This window comes from Bos mutus, chromosome 24 (genome assembly GCF_027580195.1).
Source record: "Bos mutus isolate GX-2022 chromosome 24, NWIPB_WYAK_1.1, whole genome shotgun sequence".
NCBI classification, from domain to species: domain Eukaryota; kingdom Metazoa; phylum Chordata; class Mammalia; order Artiodactyla; family Bovidae; genus Bos; species Bos mutus.
Genome location: NC_091640.1, coordinates 23,106,645 through 23,128,502, shown reverse-complemented (window position 1 = coordinate 23,128,502; position 21,858 = coordinate 23,106,645). Strand labels below are relative to the sequence as shown.

At 37.8% G+C, this 21,858-nt stretch overlaps 1 protein-coding gene across 4 annotated transcripts in view; it reads right to left on the bottom strand.

The window, feature by feature from the left end:
• The window catches only part of NOL4 (nucleolar protein 4), a 458,026-nt gene that overhangs the window by 291,604 nt on the left and 144,564 nt on the right, over window positions 1-21,858 (bottom strand). For all 4 annotated transcript variants that reach the window (XM_070361672.1, XM_070361671.1, XM_070361673.1 and 1 more), the window contains one exon: window positions 17,144-17,276. In XM_070361672.1, coding sequence (XP_070217773.1) covers window positions 17,144-17,276 — 133 coding nt within the window. The remainder of the gene's footprint in view (window positions 1-17,143; window positions 17,277-21,858) is intronic.

Genomic DNA, 21,858 nt, shown 5'->3' with positions numbered 1-21,858 from the left:
TTTATTTTTTTAAAGAAAAATGATTCATCGGGATGAAGGTAACAGAAAATGTTATAGAGGAAAAAGAGAATCCAAAAGGGGAAACACTCAGAGCATTCTGGGGCTGGACTTAATCTTACTTAATCTTAACTCCTAGAGGAGTTATCTAGGCTTCTCAAGTTTCAAATGTAGAAATGGTTGTCCAAATATGTTTATTCTTAAGGCTGCAAAATTAGTTACTGGCAGAGCTGGGACAAGAATTCAGGTCTCAACATTTGAGAGTTGCTGTATGTTGCCTTGTGAATGAATTCACTTTCAGATCTCAAAGCTAGTTTATTATTCCATTGCTCCTGACAAGATTTGGGAGGCAGACAATGGAGACAGTACAGACAGGTAGCAGGAACTCCAAATTAAGATGTAAAGAAGACAGCTGACTACTCAACTCACAGGCTAGTAAAATCAACTACTTATCTAATATTTGGTAAGAAAAAGTGGATCTAAGAGTTGAATACATCTTCACTACAGAAGCAAATGAAGAAGAAACTTTAAAACATCATTTCAATTAAAACTCTACATTCGACTGTATGTCAAACACTGCTTGCTGTTGTTTAGTTTCGAAGTCACATCTGTTTCTTTTGTGACTCCATGGACTGTAGCCTGTCAGGCTCCTCATGTCCATGGATTCTCAAGGCAAGAATACTGAGTTGGGGTTGCCATTCCCTTCTCCTGGGGATCCGTGTGACCAGGGATCAAACTCTCATTTCCTGCATTAACAGGCAGATTCTTTACCAGACGCAAGGATGCACAGTCAGTGAGTGAAAGTCACTCGGTCATGTCCAACTCTTTGCAACCCCATGGACTATAACAGTCCATGGAATTCTCCAGGCCAGAATACTGGAGTGGGTAGCCTTTCCCTTCTCTGGGGATCTTCCCAACCCAAGGATCAAACCCCGATCTGCCCGCATTGCAGGTGGATTCTTTACCAGCTGAGCCACAAGGGAGCAGATTCTTTACCAGCATGCAAGGACACACAAGATACACTCATTTCCTGCCTTACAGTGCTCCCCATCACAAAAAGTGAGACTGCTAAGAAAACAATTATACTATAAATTTATAATGAATATAATTAAATATCCTTTTTTCTTTAATACCTTCCAACTATCCTTTCATCAACCCACAATCTAATTATGATCTTTGTAAACCCAATAAATAAAGATTTCTTATGGTCAATTTGGCCTCATTTTGTAACTGCTTTATGTCTCTGTACAATTCTCATGCAGCAGCAGCTTCAAAGCCTACTCAACATTGAGATTATTTTTGCCTAGAGGATAAAGCCATTTTATAAAATATAAGAGCTAGCTGCCCCACAGTAGCAACAAGAAATTTGTAATAACCATAGCATGGCATTGGCTTTACAGTGGGAGTTCATAAAGGCTAGCTAGGTGATAGTATGAAGAAACAAAAACAATTAGAAAAAAAGGTATTTTTGCTCAAGACTTTCAAATTAGGAAAATCCAAGGGGTTCTGATTCTATAATGTGGCCAGACTCATGGATTTGTAGGTTCAAGTTTTATCTGAATACATTCACAAAGGATATGTACTTTCTAACAGCTCTTCTGTGTGACATGAATTCTTGACCTTATTTTTGTATTATTGGACAGACAAAACTCAATATTCAAAGACTAAAGGGTCTAGTATTTTCTATTTGTTTCCAATAGAATTTTGGCATCACCTAGGGGAACAGAAACATTGAACACTGGATTCATATGTAAAAAAAATAATAATAAGTAGAAACCTCAATTAAATAGAGTCAGAGGATCAGAAAGAGAGTTTCATACCCTGCAATGATAACAGAGCCCAACAGGAAGAAAGATACCTCTTGTTTCCTGGCACAGACTCAGCCAACAAAAAATCCATGGACTCTTCATTGACTATAATCGTCCAACTCCCTTTTGCCCTCTATAAAAGAGGGCTCCTTCTTGTGTATGTGAGGACTTCTATGAGGTCCTCATGATTAAAGACCCTAAAATAAAACTTCTGAGCCTGAACAAACCCATCTTTCCTGGAGAAATATCTGGCAGTCTATTTGTTTTATGTCAACATTTTGGAAACCATATAGAGACCAGAGAAAACACCTGAAGATTCCTGGGCTGGTGGGCAAACGAGTGTGAGACCAACAATTGAGCCCACTGTTCCCCACTGCTTTCTTGCCAACCCTGCAGTTTGCAGGTATATCTTTCCCCTCAATCTGAGTTCACACCCTGTTTGTGTTTGAAGCTCTCCAGACTTGTGATCTACTTTAAGGTTTTGTCTATCTAGTTAAGGCCTTGTCTGTATGTGAGCACTCACTCAGTACTGTGGACTATCAGACTGTTTCAACCAAAGCTGGCTGAGAAGCCATCTGCCCATTCCTTTGGGAACACAGCCTGCTTCACTAAATCTGTGCAAGTTCAGCCATCCCATGGGTCCAGTCTTTTGGAACAGGGGCTGTTTTATGGCAACTGGCTGGAAAGCCTTTGGCCTGGCTCCTCCAGTACCACACTGTATACTTAGACTGTCTGGTATTAGGGCTAAAGGCTATTTGCACTGGAAGCTGTTTAAGCTGGAAGCTGTTTGAAATTGAGCTGTTTAAAGCTGTAGGTTATTTAAGCTGTTTGAAAATTGTTCTTTTACTCTAGACAAAAACCCCTGAGAAATAGATCCTACTATCTAAATATTATGAAGGTTCCCCTTCAAGACGTCTGTTTAAAATTTATGTTTAAAAACCATGGCGTTTCCTCATGTACATTTCTAACTAAATGGACTGACTTGACCAAAGGCAATTTACAATATCAAAGGCCATTATGGAGAACTTTGGAAATTACCAAACTTAATTTCCTGGAAATGGAATTGGACTACATAACTCAGAAATTTTCAGAACTGAGTGCAATGTTTATTTTGATTTACTAGTATTTGCAAGTTTTCTAACTTTATGAGGAGTCTAAAATTGCCTCTCTGAAAGATTTTAAGATCGTGGCAAACAAATGATTAAAGAAAGAAAAATGGCTCCCAAAGCCCCAGGCTATTCCTCCTTCAATTCTTTGTCTCAGATTTGGCCACTGGTGCCATCCTGTCTCTCTCCCTTGACTTCTCCCTTCAGACTTGGCCTTCAGCACCATCTTCCTCCTTCCTTCCTACAACTATGCCTCCTCTAATGCCCCCAGTTCCTTCACACCAATTCTCTCTCCAAACTCCCCCTTTTTCTGAAACTCTTCCCTCTCCCTTTTTACCTGAAGTTACCTGGATCTGCCGCTTTAAAATTAAACCCTCTGAGGATCCAGAGGCTAAACTCTTAATTACTTATATTCCCTGGACTAAAGCTGAACTGTGAGCCATAGTTATAGATCTTCCTAAAGTAACTGAAGATCTTGACAGACTTGCTGAGGAATTTAATATGGTCGTTTAAACTTATCAACCTGGTTTCTTAGATTTATATCAGTTCACTTATAAGGCTGTTGGTAAAGGTCAGGCCCAGCACTGGATGAAAACCACTAATTGGGAAAATGCTGAAAGGTCTCTGGAATTAAAATCAGGAGACCAGCCTGCTAACTTACACACGGGCAGGCTTGAGCATTTGCTAGGCGACTTCATTGAGCTTTCCCAAGGGCTTTCCCAAAACTTGCTAACTGGAGCAAGATTCTGGCCTGCAAACAATAATCTGATGAACCTGTTCATGACTTTACAATCAACTTCAGATTATTGTAAAGAAAATTCTGATCTTCCTTCAGATGTTAGTTCCTCCCAGGCAGTTTGTAACTCCCTGTTTATTCATGGGCTGAACTAGGACCTTTCTCTTCTAGTAAACTGGGCCAGGATGGAATGGGAACTATGTCCACTTCAGCTTTAGTTAATTTGGCAAACCAGTCCTCTCACACTGGAGGTGAGTCACCTAAAAGGGAGATTACCGAAATTCTTAATCTTCACATCCAGCAAATGAAGACTCCTAAATGAAATCAAAATCCTCTTGGTTTCTGCTATTATTTCAAACAGCCAGGGCATCAGAAAAGAAACTGTTACAAATTTAGGGGTGCTTTCTAACCAGTCTTGCCAACACCTTCCCAGCTCTCAATGACAAGTTTCCAAAGAACTATGGGGTTCTTCCCAAGTCTCCCTCTTATTTGGCTTGGAGAAGCATTTTTCCAGACTGTGGATGAACCTCTTTGAATCCTAATTGACACTGGAGCCACATTCTTGGTGCTCAAACACAGACACAGAGTACTAAAACAGTTCTAGTGGGAATCGCTAAGGAACCTGTCTTGGAACCTACTTACTTTTCCCTTTTGTTTAAGCCCTTTGAGAAATATACACCCCGGTTTTCCCTATTTAGTTTCCAGTGCCTATACATTTATTAGGCTGGGAGTTTTTAGAGAAGTATCACGCTGGAATTTATCTCAAAAGGAGTAAATAATTCTAAAATTTCATGGTAGTCATCAAAGTAACCAACCAGGTGAATTAAACAACCCTTTGGCATCTTTAATTTGTTCCATCTCTGATAGTAGTAGAACAGACTCTAGAAACACTCTTTACTCCTACTGAATCAGTTACCAAAATCCTTTTGGACACCTCCAAATTCATAGTACACCTTCCATCAAAATTCAAAGAGATGCCTCAAAACCTTTTCCCAGAATCAATCAATACCCTATAAGTAAAGCAGCTCTTCAAGGCATAAAACCCATAATAGAAGATTTCAAGGCTGAAAGGTTCATTATTCCTTGTCAAAGCCCCTGTAACACTCCTATTTTACTGGTGAGAAAATCTAACGTCTGAGAATGGAGGTGTATCTAGGACTTCTAAGCAATAAACAACATCATTACACTCTGTTTCTAACCCTGATAGGTTACTAGTCTTCATTCCTACCAAAAGTAAATTCTTTACTGTAATTGACCCACGCAGTGCATTCTTTAGTATTTCAGTTGATGAAACTGGTCAATACCTTTCTGCCTTCACTTGGGAAGGAAAACAATTCACCGGGACAGTAATGCCTCAGGGTTTTACTGAGAGCCCTTATTTCTTGCAAATCCTAAAAGCTGATCTGATATAAAGTTCCCTAGAGGTTCAACTTTGTTGCAATATGTGTATGATTTGCTTCTTTGCTCCTTTTCAAGCCTCCTCACAGGAAGATTGCCTCCAAGTGGTAGCGCTTTTGGCCTTAAAGGGGCAGAAGGTTGCCCCAAACTTTGCAGTTTGTCCAAACCCAGGCTCAGTATTCACAGCATATGATATCTGAACCAGGGCTTCACCTAGATACAGACAGGCTTCAAACTGTCCTAAATTTTCCCAAACCCAAAACGAAGTGCCAGCCGCAAGGCTTTCTTGGGCTTGTTAGTCACGGCCGAAATTGAATTCTAAATTTCTCTCTCATGGCCAAATCTCCATGTTTTGCTAGGGAACAATAACCCCAATCAAATTATATGGGAATAAGTGACTTGCTTAGCCATTAAGGCCTTAAAGGAGAGTCTGATGAACTCATCTGCCCTTGGGCATCCCAATTATTAGAGTACCTTTTTTCTTTTTCTATAATGTAAAGGAAGGAATGGAGTACTTGCCCAAAGACATAAGGACCACCATCACCCATAGAGTGTTACAATCAGCACCCGGACCCTGCCGCTTAGGGCTACTCCCCTGGTCTTAGAGCCATCACCACCACTGTTTACTTGGTTAAGACCTTCAAGAAAAGTGTTGTGGGATTTCTTTTAACCATTTTTGTGCCACTCCTGAATTCTCATCGTACTCATTCCTCATTCATCACCTCACCTCCCATGAAGTCCTAGTAACTGCTCCTCATGTAACTCTTTTACACTTAGCAATCTTCAACCCTACCGCTTTCCTCCGCTCTGTCACTGAGGAAGTCCCTCACAACTGCTTAGCACTAATGTAGCACCTCCTGGCACCTCGCGATGATCTACAGTAAACTTCTCTGGAGTGACCCTGTCACATTTTGCCATCAGAGACAAAGACCTTATGAACCACACCTTGTAACCTGGAAACTTCACCAATTGAAAAGAGCACCTCCAGAAGAACGCCTCAAACTCAACGGAGATGTCCCTATTAGGTACTTCTAGCCCTAGCCCCACCGAACTCCAAGAAACAGATTCTTAGATTCAAATGATGCATCTACAGAAAGCACTGAACCCTGAATAGACCCTGAATGCATATCGTCTGGTGATATGAAAGGAAACATTTCCTAGAATTTAAGCAGGTGAAGTTTGATAAAATAACTTTCCCAAGATATCAGGACCAGGCCTGTTGGAATAGATATGGACCAAACTTTTGATGATGACATAACACTTCAGGTGTCTATGATCTTGATAACATATAGACCTGAGACTAAAAAAAAAAAAAAAAAAAAAGTGCCTGAGAGTTCTCCCTAGTACCGTTCATCATTATTCAAATCTGACCTCAATAGTTATTCTAATCTGTGCATTTTCTCTCTGACATGAAACATTACTCTTAGGAAAGGTCCTTTCTGACACTGAGGGACAAAAAGCCATTGAATCTATATAAAACCTTACTCTTGGCCAGTGATGCTTTCAGAGAAAGAACTTGCTCTAAAGGGGAAAATGAAAAAAAAAAAAAATCAACATAAACTTGAATTAAATAGAGCTGGGAGACAAGAAGGGGAAAGTCATGCCCTGTAATGACAACAGAAGCCAACTGGAAGAAGACAGACTTCACTTGTTTCCTTGGAAGGATTCAGCCAACGACAAGCCATGGACTCTTTGTTTACTGTAACACTCTCAACTTTCTTTTCCCCTCTATAGAATTATTTCCCCCTCTTACCACTTGAGAACTTACAAGTGTCTCACCATTACTGCAGACCACAAACTGTAATTCTCTGATAATCCTGCATAAAGCTATCTTTGATGGAGAAATATCTGGCAGTCTATTTGATTTCAGTCAACACATGTAATCATTTGTGAACCAACAATCACTACCATGAAGAAAATGACAAAATGCAAGAGCAATAATTGAAAACAAAGAACTAACTGAGAGGTAAAATTTCAAGTTAATCCTCTACTGACCAGATTAGACTCTCGAAGGCAAGCCTAGAATCAAGCCAATCTCCCTCAATTTTCCAGAGGCCCAGTATCGAGCTAAAATTGGACTGGTCACCGGGGTGTACAAACTTGAGATTGAAATCAATAAGCTAAAATTTAATCAAGCACTCTCTTATATGAAAAATCACTTATATAAAATAAGAATCAAAAAGCAGAATTTTAACTTCATAGAAAAGTAAAATTTCAAATAATATGATCCTAAATACAAGAAGAAAATAATATTCCCCACAAAAGCATATTAAATAAGTGTACAGCTCAGCATCTTTTTTTCATACTTAATCTTTATACATAAGTCAAGTTGCTATTTCTTCTTCTGCTTTCAGAAATAGAGAATTACTACTTCAAAGCTATTTCAAATGATTAAATACACTCACACCAAGATGCATACACAAGCATAATAATGTTACAAAAAAATCTAGCAATCAAAAATGTCCTCTAAATCAAAGTAACATTCCTTACAATTAATTAATGATTTTCTCAATATAGCTTATAATAATACATTATATTTCTGCAAATTATAATATAATTACTTATAGAGCAACTGCAATGAAAAGAAAGCTCTCAAAAAACGTCATTAGCTTAACTACCTCATTCCAGAGTTAATTCAATAAATTTACTATAAAAATTATGTTTTAATCAGGCATTAGAATTTGTTTTAAGAAAAAAAAGCAGCATTGTATCATTTTCATGTATTTTAAATACAGAAACATATTCAGCTGAACAACTGAAAACAATAACAGAGCTAAGAATAGGTTCAATTTTGGAAGTCAAAAGCTTTATTCCATTTATGTAAAAAGAAAACATATTGACATTCTTTTAACTATTTTTTCTTTGTACAAAATTTCCTAAACAATTAGAAGCAGTTAAAAGAAAACAGTTTGTAGAAAAATGGAAATGCCTTACTCAAGACAACACAACATCTATAGAGAATTTAGTGTTAAGTCTCAACAAATTTTAATAGCTTTTGTACTTAAAAGTCACCATCATTAAAATTAACTACTAAATTTAATTTCCTATCACATTCCCTGTTATATATCATTTTTATTAAAAACATGCTTTATTAGATTTTCCAACTAAATTAAATGGCCAATAGTAGTTGTTTTTATTGCTGCTTTGTATACTTTAATAATTACCAAAAACTATTCTGTTCAGCTAAATTAGATGCAATTTTAGTCAAAAACATATTTTTACTAAAATTGTATTCACATGTACACAGGGTTGTAAAAAAGAATTGCATGTGTGTGTGTGTTCTTAAATCCAGGGTGTGCAATATTCAGATACAGCAGGTTGTAAAATATAATAGACTTGCAGAGAGATTTTTTTAAACTAGTAAAGAATGCAGTATGCAACAAATTTCATAACAAAGAAGATAATTTTAACTGAAACGCATAGAAACTCACACGATCCTCACCAGAGAAGTGACTCAGAAAGTGGTGGTGGTTGGTTTAGTCACTTAGTCAGGTCTGACTCTTGTGACCCCATAGACTATAGCCTGCCGGGCCCCTCCATCCATGGGATTCTCCAGGCAAGAATACTGGAGTGGGTAGCCATTCCCTTCTCCAGGGGCTCTTCCCGACCCAGAGATCAAACTCGGGTCTCCTGCATTTGGTAGTCTCCAAATTGCAGGCAGATTCTTTACCAACTGAGTCACTGGAGAAGCCTGACATAGAAGGTACCGCTGACCAAAAACAGCATTTGAGTATGAACTATACCTACATGACTCAATTCTGTTGCCACCTTCAAATTCCAAAACCGTCAGATAGAAATGTGAGTGGTATCTTCAAAATTATAATCTGGAGTAGTAGCACCATCCTTTTTCCTTAGTCATCCTATCTGAGATGGGTCCCCCTAAATGTGTATTTTTAAAATAAGGTCCCCAGGTAGGAGTCTATGCTGTCCATCCAGCATATAATCTAAACAAGGACAGAAGAAAAAATGTGACTGCAACTGCAATATTGCTTTACACAGTTATCTACCTCACGACTAAATTGCTATTTTTACATTTACTCCCTTCTATGTTTACACTTAAAACAAGACTATGGTCATCGTATTCATTTACTAGTCAAGACACATGCTTGCTGTACATGTGTATGCATCATTGTTCGGAAACAGAAATATATCCCAACTTCAAAAACTTTTTGCTTTAATGATTTTCATGTTCTATCAATATTTTAAGTTATTCAAGAGTTTGAACTATTAGGTTGAATCAATATGGCAAGTTAATATGGTTCAATGTAATATGTCATGTTCGTGTTCAGATATTAGAATACAAAATGTTTACCTATTATTTGCAGATAACATGGGTTCAGTTAAAGATGAACACGTTAAAAATGAGTATCGTAATAAAACAAGTCATCTGAGCTTTTTGGTTTCCCAGTGCATATGAAAGTTATCTTAACACAATATGGCAGTCAGTTAAGTGTACAATAGCATTATGTCTCAAAAAATAATGCATATAACTTAAAATAGTTTATACTAAAAATGTCATCATCTGAACCTTTCATGAGTCAATCTTTTTGCAATAGTAATATTGATTACCAAGCTTTTGCATCAGAAATCACTGATTGCAGGTCACCATAACAAATATAATAATAATAATAAAAAGGTTAGAAATATCAATATTATAAGAATTACAAAAATATGACAGAGACAAAAAGTGACCAAATGCTGCCAGAAAATTGGCACTGATATACTTGCTCGACATAGGGCTGCCATAAACCTGCAAGTTGTAAAAAACACAGTATCTGCTTAAGTGCAAAAACTGAAGAGCAATATTAATAAAATGTACTGAATTACCTATAATATAGTGATAGCCTATGTAAATTATTATTTAACTTTCATTAAACTGATATTTATGCAAAAAAATTACCTGCTCTCAGCAGTAAGACCTAAAGTTCTTTGGTTTATTATAATTAATCATCATTATAAGATGTATATGGGCTTCCCAGGTGGCTCAGTGGTAAAGAATCCTCCTGCTAATTCAGGAGATGCAGGCAATGGTGTTTCAATCCCTGGGTGGGGAAGATCCCCTGGAGGAGGAAACAACCCACTCCAGTATTCTTGCCTGGAGAATCCCATGGACAGAGGAGCCTGGTGGGCCATGGGGTCTCAAAGAGTCAGACATAACTGAGCATACATGCATAAGATATATATATATATATATATATATAAATGCACACTATGTTTGTATACATATATACCATATTCTAATAATTGTATGCATATGAGCCACTAAATTCCAATTAATTATTTTCTGTGTATCAAAAATGGCCTGACCACTAGAAGCATATTAAAACCTTTTTAGAAAACAAAAATGTGGAAAGGGAAATATTTTCAAATTCCGGCAAATGAATGATGCATTTCTAAATGCTATGAGACTTAGAAAACATATACTAGAAAGGAAAAAGTTGCCTTGAATATATTATTTAGAAGTCTATCATAGTAAGTGATGTGAAAGTTGCACAGTCGTGTCCGACTCTTTGCAATTCCATGGACTGTAGCCCACCCGGCTCCTCTGTCCATGGAATTCTCCAGACAAGGATGCTGGAGTGGGGAGCCATTTGCCTCTCCAGGAATCATAGGTAAAAGCTGAAATAAATGTCAATGCGCTTTAGGGGAATTCTTCCCTCACAAGTCTCTCTCCCTCTTTCATTGTTTCTAGACATTACACTACTTTGCTTGGCACATGGCCATTGTTAATTTTTAATGAATAAACAAGTCATTGTTTGATACATTAATGAAGTACCAAAATATTGCTAACATTATCTCTACATAATTCCATTGAGTTGAGAGATAAGGCACATTCAATACCTTTTAGAGCAATATATTCTGTGATGTCACAACCAAAATAAAACAAAATGAGGGCCAGAGAGAAATGTATACAATTTTCCTATTGTAATCCCTTACTTTTAAAGGCAAATAAGCTAATGTGCAAAGATTTGAAAGGTGTGCCTCAACTTCTCTTTATATTCCTATAGTCTTTCTTAAATGGCAAAAGGGAAAATACAATTTGTTGTGACTTAAAAATACAGAAATCCTTTGCTAGTAATAATCTAATAATATTTTTGAGTTTCATAAAGCACAAATTTTCCCTTATAAAGCTATTAATATTATACAATATGTTATTAACTCAGAAAAGTAATTCAGATGTCTCTTAGAAAAGTATTTCTCTATCAGAAGTTGAACACTGTGAACTGAATCTTTGTCTGTTTCTAAATCCAACACTTTTGCCAGATTAATAATCCTTTATTAATAATAAATTACCTGAGATAAGAACAAAAAATAAATCAGCTGATTTTAGGCACCAATTCCAAATAAATAATTTACAAAAAAATACTATTTTGAGCTAGTTCACACTCCCACAAATTTCTAGGATCTGGGATTGGACAACATAAGCCTTAAGTGACATTTCTATTTATAATCCATTGAAATAGATGGAAAAACAAGAATCCTTACAAATTGATGAACATTCGAGTACAGAGTACCTCTAAGCTTTTTGATCCAGGAAAGCACTTTGGAATTCCATGGGCCACAACCACTCCAGAGAAGAACCTGTTGCACAGTAAGCTCCTTATACTTCACCAGAGCTTAAAGGACCTCATAGTGTCCTGAGTAACTCAAATGATTATGTAATATGTTAAACAACTTTATCCTAAAGGCATTACTGAAGATAGCAAAAAAGTTTTACATAGTTCAATATATTTTAATGAAAAAAATGGGTGAAGGTGGTCAAAAGGAACAAAGTTCCAATTTAAAATATGTAAATTCTAGGGACTTAATGTACAGCATGGGGCCTATAGTTAATAATACTGCACTGTAATTTGGAAGTTGTTTAAAGAGTAGATCTTAAAAGTTCTTGTCACAAGAAGGAAAAATTATAACTATATGAGGTGATGGATGTTAACTAGACTCATTGTGGGGGTAATTCTGTAACGTATTACACACACAAAATTGTTACATTGTACATCAAAATTAATATGGGGAGGGAGGAGGGTTCAGGATGGGGAACACATGTATACCTGTGGCTGATTCATGTTGATATACGGCAAAACCAATACAATATTGTAAACTTAAAAATAAAATTAAAAAATAATAAAAATAATAAAATAAAATTTAAAATATTAAAAAAAAACTAATATGATGTGTTATGTAAATTATACCTAAATATTTTAAATGAGGGTAAAATATTTCCTATACAAAGATTCAAAGTTTCTGTGCATTTCTGTATTTTAATTGAGTTAGGGCATTATAAACTTAAGTAAAAGAAATCGAATATTACACATCAATTTTGACACACTTTTTTCTTATCAAATTCATCATTCTGGTTTGTATTTTCTTCACCTTTACCTAATTATCTAGTCTGATGGCAAGACATTTCCTTTCTTTTCCTCTCTTTTTCCTATGTGCATTATATTGTTATATCTACAAACTGATTTATATTTTACATTCTTTCTTTCCCTTGATATTGAAGAGATTTAAAAATTGTCCATTACCATGTGAGATGAGAACCAAAGAAGTTTATTTTCACTATGTCCAATAACACACTGTTACACTTACCTGTGTTATAAGTATGGGAAAGAGTCCTGAAAACTGACAATATGCTATTTCAATTTCTTTCCAATAATACCTTAAAGTAATTACTTAGTACTAAAGAAAATAGAATGCTTTAGCTTTAAAATGTTTATATTGTTCATATTTTATGAATATTAAACTGGAGTTTTATATGTTAATATTTTGTAGACGTCTCTTCAATTTCCATTTCTAAACTCCTCTCCATTGCCTTCTTAATATTCATCTTATTGAATTATTACTGAGATGGTCCTTCTCTGCCTACACCAGAGACGCAGCGTCCTTCACTTTGGGATGCACAGGACATTTTCAGTGTCTTAACATTTTTGGCTATAATGGTTGGAGGTAGGCAACACTGGCATGGAGTGGGTGGAGGTCAGTGATGCTTTGAAATCCCTGGACTAGACTAGATTGAAGCTGTGTTCGGGTTGCTACCATAATTGGATATGTTACATCATAAGTCCTTACCCACTGATTACTAAAGATCAAAGCATATTATCCACAGAAAGCAACATACCCCCAGACCCAAGGTAGTCCTAGTATTCTACATCCCAACTGATTTCAAGGAGACACAAACTAAAAGTTTTAGTAACACGGATTCTTATTTTTACAGAAGCAGGACTTTTCCCACATTGGCTCAATGAACTGTAACCAAAATCAAATGGTATATGTATACTTTTATTCCTTTAGATTGTGTGTTAATTAAAGGCATAGGGACCATATCTTTTTTTTTTTTTTTACTGAACATTAGACTGCATATACTGGAGAAGGCAATGGCAACCCACTCCAGTACTCTTGCCTGGAAAATCCCATGGGCAGAGGAGCCTCGTAGGCTGCAGTCCATGGGGTCGTGAAGAGTCAGACACGACTGAGCGACTTCACTTTCACTTTTCACTTTCATGCATTGGAGAAGGAAATGGCAACCCACTCCAGTGTTCTTGCCTGGAGAATCCCAGGGACCGGGGAGCCTGGTGGGCTGCCGTCTATGGGGTCGCACAGAGTCAGACACGACTGAGGCAACTTAGCAGCAGCAGCAGACTGTATATATGGGCTTTCCAGGTAGCACAGTGATAAAGAATCCACCTGCCAATGCAGGGGACACAGGAGATGTGGGTTTGATCCCTGGGTTGGGAAGATGCCCTGGAGAAGGAAATGGCAACCCACTCCTGTATTCTTGCTACAGAAATCTCATGAAGAGAAGAGCCTGGTGGGCTACAGTCTATGGGGGTCACAGATCTGACATGACTGAGCATGCACTCACACATACTGTATATACATCTTAGTATTCAAGAAGCTCTTAAAAAAGGTAATATGGATGAAAAAAGCAAGAAAAAGACTACTGTAAATGATATAATCTATTTTTTATAAATGATGACAAAATCTTCTGAGTATGTACATCTATGTGTAAGTGTGTGTGTGTGTGTGTGTGTGTGTGTACAGAGAAATTCAGGAATGATAGTTCGTCAGTATGGGTTACCTATGAGAGTGCCATTGTCAGGGAGAAAGAGAAAAGAAAATCACAAAAATATGCAAAATGTATATGACAAATCATGATTATGGTGAAAAGCTAGATTTACATAATGGGGCATAATTATTTACATAATAGACTATTTAAGAAGTATGTCGAATGGAGAAACTGAAAGAAAATCAAAAACACAAAAGATTCCCTAATTAATACAATATTTATAGTATAGAAGAAAAACAGCCAATAAGAAAAATAATATCATTTCATACCCTGATAAATCCTCTGAAGAATGTTAGAATTTAGGTAATAGAGAGGAGGAGAGAGTCCCGACCTGAAGAAAGATATTAGGGCTTGGAGAGGCAAATGTGAGACTCATCAGGGTACAGATCATACTGAAAGCCATGTGATTTGATGTGATCAGCTAGGCAGTGAGCACGGAAGAGGAGACAGAGAAGGGCTGCACCCCAGCACACTCCGCCATCTATTGACTAGACAATGAAAAAGGAACCCAGAGACAGGCCCACCAGGAAGCAAATGGTGTGCGATCCTTTGATATTAGTAATGAGAAAGATGAAGGTCGCATCAAAGAATCAGGCCACATGAAGACTGCTGGTAGCACTCACAAGAGCAAGTAGAATGGGATCAGATCAGATCAGATCAGTTGCTCAGTCATGTCCGACTCTTTGCGACCCCATGAATCGCAGCACACCAGGCCTCCCTGTCCATCACCAACTCCCGGAGTTCACTCAGACTCACGTCCATTGAGTCAGTGATGCCATCCAGCCATCTCATCCTCTGTCGTCCCCTTCTCCTCTTGCCCCCAGTCCCTCCCAGCATCAGAGTTTTTTCCAATGAGTCAGCTCTTCGCATGAGGTGGCCAAAGTACTGGAGTTTCAGCTTTAGCATCATTCCTTCCAAAGAAATCCCAGGGCTGATCTCCTTCAGAATGGACTGGTTGGATGTCCTTGCAGTCCAAGGGACTCTCAAGAGTCTTCTCCAACACCACAGTTCAAAAGCATCAATTCTTCGGCGCTCAGCCTTCTTCACAGTCCAACTCTCACATCCATACATGACCACAGGAAAAACCATAGCCTTGACTAGAATGGGATGGTGAGGATGAAAGCCCACCTGAGATGAGCCGGGAAGGGTAGAGTGAGGAAGTGGAGATGAGACAGGTTCTCAGTTTTGCAGTAAAGAGTATCATGGGCGTGGGGCAGAGAAAAGGGCAATGAGTGCACGGACACGGTGGGATTAATGGCACTCTCCTAAGGAGGGCCTTTATTACATCATGTGTGTATGTTGATTCTGGGGAAAACCCGTGATGCAGGAGAAAGAAGAGGTAATTGCAAGAAGAGGAAACTGCAAGAGAAGTGTGAGGAGAAGGCGTTGAACATGTCAGGGAAGGCTTAGGCTGGAGAAGAAACAGCTAGGTATGGCCCTATTCTTGATGCATACATCAACGTACAACGAGAAAGGCATCAATGCCTTCTCCTAAGAAGAAGTAATATTTGACATTATCCCTCCACATTTTATTAAAATCAACATATATTTATGTCACATCAACTGTCTCCTAGCCAAAGATCCATAATAGACTTCAATCAAGAAAACAAAGGATTTGCATCATGAGAGACATCCTCTTATTATTTATGATCCCCAAAATTAAGAAGTAAAAAAGATGATGGTCAGGCAAAACATGTGCATATTATTAATAATATTAAGATACATACCCACCCAACTACACACACATATATATGCTTATTCCATTATCCTGGTGCTACACATTTTTCATTAAAAAACAAAATCTGAAAATCTACTAATATTTTAGAAGAAAAAAAGCAATTTATATCCATACCAGAAGAACTACATTCTTAGAAATTTCCCAAATAAGCATGATTTCTGTTGCAAGAGCTGTTATACTATGTAACAAGTAAAATGTGATTTTAAAGCCACTGATGACCAGTGTCCTGCTCCTTCTTTGTAACTCATGCCAACAAGGACACCAGCATCTTTTAAATTCATCTGAAATGGGAACACAAGTCCCCCTCACATTTTTAAAGACTTTCTGATTAAAACTAAGGATTTCTCGTTTGACAACATAAGAACACCAACAGCAGCTAGAAATGCAGCAATCTTGTGCAACCAGTTTTTAAATCAAGTATCAGAGAAAACAAGTAAAGAGCTTTATTTGCTATCAACAGATGCAGGCACAAAAATACACAGTCAAAAAGCTCATGTAAATTTGTTAATTACCGGAATAATAAACTATTTTTGAATAAAATTGGACAATTTCCTTCTATTTGTAAGCCTGAATTTTTATCCGCAATTACCAAGTAAGGAACATTTCCTTGCATACAGGATATTTTATTTACAAAGACAAAAATCTACACAGATAGTTTTAAAAAACCTCTGACTATACTAGACCTAAAGTGTGAATTGCTAAGCTTTCTCTACACGTCCAGTTTTCTCAACCTTAACTGCTCTATCAGGGACAGTGCAATGACTCAGGAATCATCAACAGACCCAGGAATGAAAGATCATGATCATTCTTTCCTTTAGAGCTGAATAAAACAGCTCAAAATCACAGCAAAATTCTTCTTACCCAGCAAAATCACTATGGTAAAAATTGTTCTTTTATAGCAATTGTTTTTTTGGCTATTCCTTTGTCTTTTAGTAACATCAAAACATCCTCATTAATCTCTGACCATTATTAAACTCTTTATTCAGTCAGGAGAATAATGGTCCAAGAAACCAAACCTAGAAAACATCACAGAAACCCAAAGTCCACTAATGTAACTCATTTTCAAGCTCAGAGTGCAAAACATGGGCAAGCTTGAATTTTATAACTAGCATTTACAGTTTTAATCCAAGTAGTTGAGTCTAAGAATAATGAAGTGGATAACATAACCTTAGTGTACAGAAAAAAGTCTCCATAGAAACAGATAAAAAATTACCACCAGAATAAGAAGTGGTTGCTTTAATCAATTCTGATCCAGGATTATGTTATTGTTTTGTTTGCTCAGTTTGAAAGGCTTACCATCTTGTTGGCCATGAAGAGCCTGGGGACTTTGCATCCTTTCCTCAAGATTGGAGCTGAGGTCAGAGTTCACAGCTGACATCCGCGTTGAATCACTCATATCAAATTCATCACTTTCTATTGAACTTTCATCCTGAAAATGGTTTTAACATATCATCAAGTATCATAAAATATAATATACTCAGATGACTATTTTATTTATAGGATCAATTAAAGTTTAGCCAGTAAGTAAGCTTTTATAGGGCTCAGTTAAATGTTAACATGAATAGATGCTTGAAATAACAAACAAGACATGAAGACTTGTAAAGATTCAATGTGTCTTTGTATACAGGAAGATGTAAAAGGTTTAAAGTAATGTATTTAGGAAGGATGTAGTTGAGGAATTATCTGAATAATGAAGGAATGTATTTTTTAATTATTAAAAAGCTTTCTAAGAGTCAATCACAAAATATAGCATAAAAAGAAACACACTTTTATTTTTAATGACAGTAAAATATTATAAGCAAAAATCTGACACTGTAATAAAAAATCTGAACTGAAAAAATTTTATTGGTATACAGAATAGAATCTACTTAAAGAAAAATTTACATGTTTAGATCCAAAGTCCTCATTAGTCAGAAAACAAGTTAATCTTAGTACAGCCTTTCTTCCTTGCAAGGGACTACAAATGCCATTACCACAAAAAGTTCTAAGTACAAAAGATTCAGAAGCCAAACAGCAACCAAAAGCCAAATCAGCAAATGGCTAAATTCCCAAAAGGCAAAGCTAGCTGCCAAATTGTCAATTCATCAAAAAATCTATCAAATATTAAGTTAAAACAAATACATGCTATGTTGCTATAATCATTTTCTTGAAGAAAATTCCTTTGGGAGAACTGATTTTCGGACAAATGCTGTGTGCTTATGGGAGAAGGCAATGGCACCCCACTCCAGTACTCCTGCCTGGAAAATCCCATGGACGGAGGAGCCTGGTAGACTGCAGACCATGGGGTCGCTAAGAGTCGGAAACGACTGAGCGACTTCACTTTCACTTTTCACTTTCATGCATTGGAGAAGGAAATGGCAACCCACTCCAGTGTTCTTGCCTGGAGAATCCCAGGGACGGCGGAGCCTGGTGGACTGCCGTCTATGGGGTTGCACAGAGTCGGACATGACTGAAGTGACTTAGCAGCAGCAGCTGTGTGCTTATGTAGGCAGGAAGACCCGAGAAACTCGTGTAAAATACCAAAAATGTTTCACTGAAACCACCAGGTTTTGCTTCAACTCATAAATGTTTGATCTCAAAGTTTAACATTGATGCGATGATTACCAGTAGCAGCAGCAGTAGCACTGCTAATTATATCACAGACTCTGTTATTTAGTTGTTCACTTATGTCAGCTTCATCCAACCTGTGAGTCAGCATTTACCCAGTTAATGCGTTGTGAAATTTACCCAGCATTTACCCAGTTAACACAGTGTGAAATTGAGGCACAGAGCAGTTAGATAACTGATCACACTATCACCTACCAGACCTGGGCTTCATTATGATGTCACCCAGGCTTGAGAAAGAGCTTCTTTGAATAGAAAGCATTCTCTTGGCTTCATAAATGACATCTTGGCATCAGTGAAGAAATTGCTATGGTCAGGAAACAGGAGCATTCTAGCACACTAACAACGGGCATTCTGATCCTTAGGTCAGACCCAGGTATCCGGGTGTTCTTCCTCTATCAAAGGTTCTGATAGTGTCTGGGTCTACCAAGGAGCACTGAAAGTGAAAGTGAAGTCGCTCAGTTGCGTCTGACTCTCTGCGACCCCATGGCCTGTAGCCTAACACATTCCTCCATCCATGGGATTTTCCAGGCAAGAATACTGGAGTGGGTTGTCATTTCCATCTCCAGAGGATCTTCCCGACCCAGGGATCGAACCCAGGTCTCCTGCACTATAGGCAGACGCTTTACCGTCTGAGCCATTAATTCAGCAAGGAAATTCCACGCTGGGAGGCCTCTGGGCCATCAGCCACATAGACTTCTCCCAGCCACATGCCCTCTCTCAGGACACTATGTTTTCTCCAATTCTAAATTCTATGAAAAATCCAAAGCATCTGAAATAAATATTTATGTTCAAAGAAGAAAAAATAATAGAATTCAATGCAAACATTCACATTATCAATGTGCACCATATATGCACAAATGTACACACACATAGCTTGATAATATGTATATCCATTATATATACTATATATATTGTCTGTAATATATTATTTTAGAGCACATTCTCTGGAGCCACACTGCCTGGATTCAGATTTATGCTCTGTATGATGTGAGAGTTGGACTGTGAAGAAGGCTGAGCGCTGAAGAATTGATGCTTTTGAACTGTGGTGTTGGAGAAGACTCTTGAGAGTCCCCTGGACTACAAGGAGATCCAACCAGTCCATCCTAAAGGAAATCAGTCCTGAATATTCATTGGAAGGACTGATGCTGAAGCTGAAACTCCAGTACTTTGGCCACCTCATGCGAAGAGCTGACTCATTGGAAAAGACTCTGATGCTGGGAGGGATTGGGGGCAGGAGGAGAAGAGGACGACAGAGGATGAGATGGCTGGATGGCATCACTGACTCGATGGACGTGAGTCTGAGTGAACTCCGGGAGTTGGTGATGGACAGGGAGGCCTGGCGTGGTGCGATTAATGGGGTCGCAAAGAGTAGGACACGACTGAGCAACTGAACTGAACTGAACTGAACCTATTAGATGTGTTACCTTAAGCAAGTTACCTAACATTTCTGTGCCTCAGTTTCCTCACCTATAAAATGGGAATAATAAAAATAGTATCAACCTCATAGGGCTGTGTAATGATTGAGAGGCTACATTATATTTAAAGTAGTTAAAACAACATGAGATACATAATAAGCACAAAGCTGTTTGATACTGTTATATAGAATATGTAACAAATTCTACAGTGTAGAAGATTTATATTTATTATACATGAACACACACAAAAATGAATTTAAATATAATAATAAAGATGATCAATCTGTGTTTATAAAGTAGCTGTGGATACTTTATAATCTTTATAAAAGTGTTTATTATGTCCACTACAAAGAGCTAGCTAGATGTAGTCTAGTAAAATATTATTTGCATGATAAGTGTATATGTGTGTGAGAGACAGATTTGTATTTAATATGCGTGTGTGTGTGTGTGTGTGCACGTGCGTGCGGGGGTGGGGTGCACATGTGCTCAATCGCTCAGGCATGTCTAATTCTTTGAGACTCCATGGGCTGTAGGCCGCCAGGCTTCGGCCCATGGTATTATCGAGGCAAGAATACTGGAGTGAGTTTCCAGTTCTTCCTCCAGGGCATCTTCCTGACCCAGGGATGAAAACCATGTCTCCTGTGTGTCCTGCATTGGCAGGAGGATTCTTTACCACTAGCGCCACTTGGGAAGCCCCTATATAAATGTGAAAGTAAAAGTGCTCAGTTGTGTCTGACTGTTTGCGACCCCATGGACCATATAGTCCATGGAATTCTCCAAGCCAGAATACTGGAGTGGGTAACCTATTCCTTCTCCAGGGGATCTTCCCCACCCAGGAATGGAATTGGGGTCTCCTGCATTTCTATGCCATGCTATGCTAAGTCACTTCAGTCGTGTCTGACTCTGTGCGACCCCATGGACGGCAGCCCACCAGGCTCCCCCGTCCCTGGGATTCTCGGTAAGAACACTGGAGTGGGCTGCCATTTCCTTCTCCAATGCAGGAAAGTGAAAAGTGAAAGTGAAGTCGCTCAGTCGTGTCCGACTCTTAGCGACCCCATGGATTGCAGCGTACCAGGCTCCTCCGTCCATGGGATTTTCCAGGCAAGAGTACTGGAGTGGGGTGCCATTGCCTTCTCCTGCATTGCAGGTGGACTCAACTGAGCTCTCAGGGAAGCTATATAAATGTATTAGGGAAGATATATAAATGTATCTACATGTAAAAAGTATGTGTGTGAGGTTATGTGTATGTTTAAAGAGAAACTAGATACAAAGAGTGACTCTGTAGTGTCTGTTCTATAGAATGGTTTATACAAACTGCACATTATGGCTGATCAATGTAGCTAGTGTGACTAAAGAACTGAAAATTTAATTTTAGCTAATTTAATTTTGGTTAAATTTCAATATCCCTGTATGGGTAGAGGCTACCATGTTGCAGATTCAACTATTTCTCATTGTTAGATATTTCCAATCATTACCATTAGCAATGCAATAAACATTCTACTATGTAAATTGTTTTATATATCAAATTCCTTAGTATAAATTTCTAGTCACAGCATATAAATAACTTGACAAAGTTTTAAATTAATTATTGCCAAACTCTCTCCCAACAAGTCTGTTGCGGTTTAAATTCTCATCAATAGTTTATAAGAAGGCTGATCTTACTTTGGATACAGTATTTTGTAATTTTAAAGGAACTCCCATTCCTGGCTGTCTATATTTCTATTACGCGCATTTAGTATCATCTCACATACAGACTTTCATCATTTATTTCCTTCATGGTCTGTCTCCCACCACCACTAGAAGATAAGCTTAATAAAGGCAAGGATTTTGTCAATTTATTCAGTGTTTATTTCCACTGCCTATAAGACTGACAATTACATAAGAAGGTACTCAATAAATATTGGTTAAGGTAATTGATTACACATTTATTAAATTTAAATATAACTTACTACAAAAGGGATATCTCACTTGATTTCCATTTTTACCATG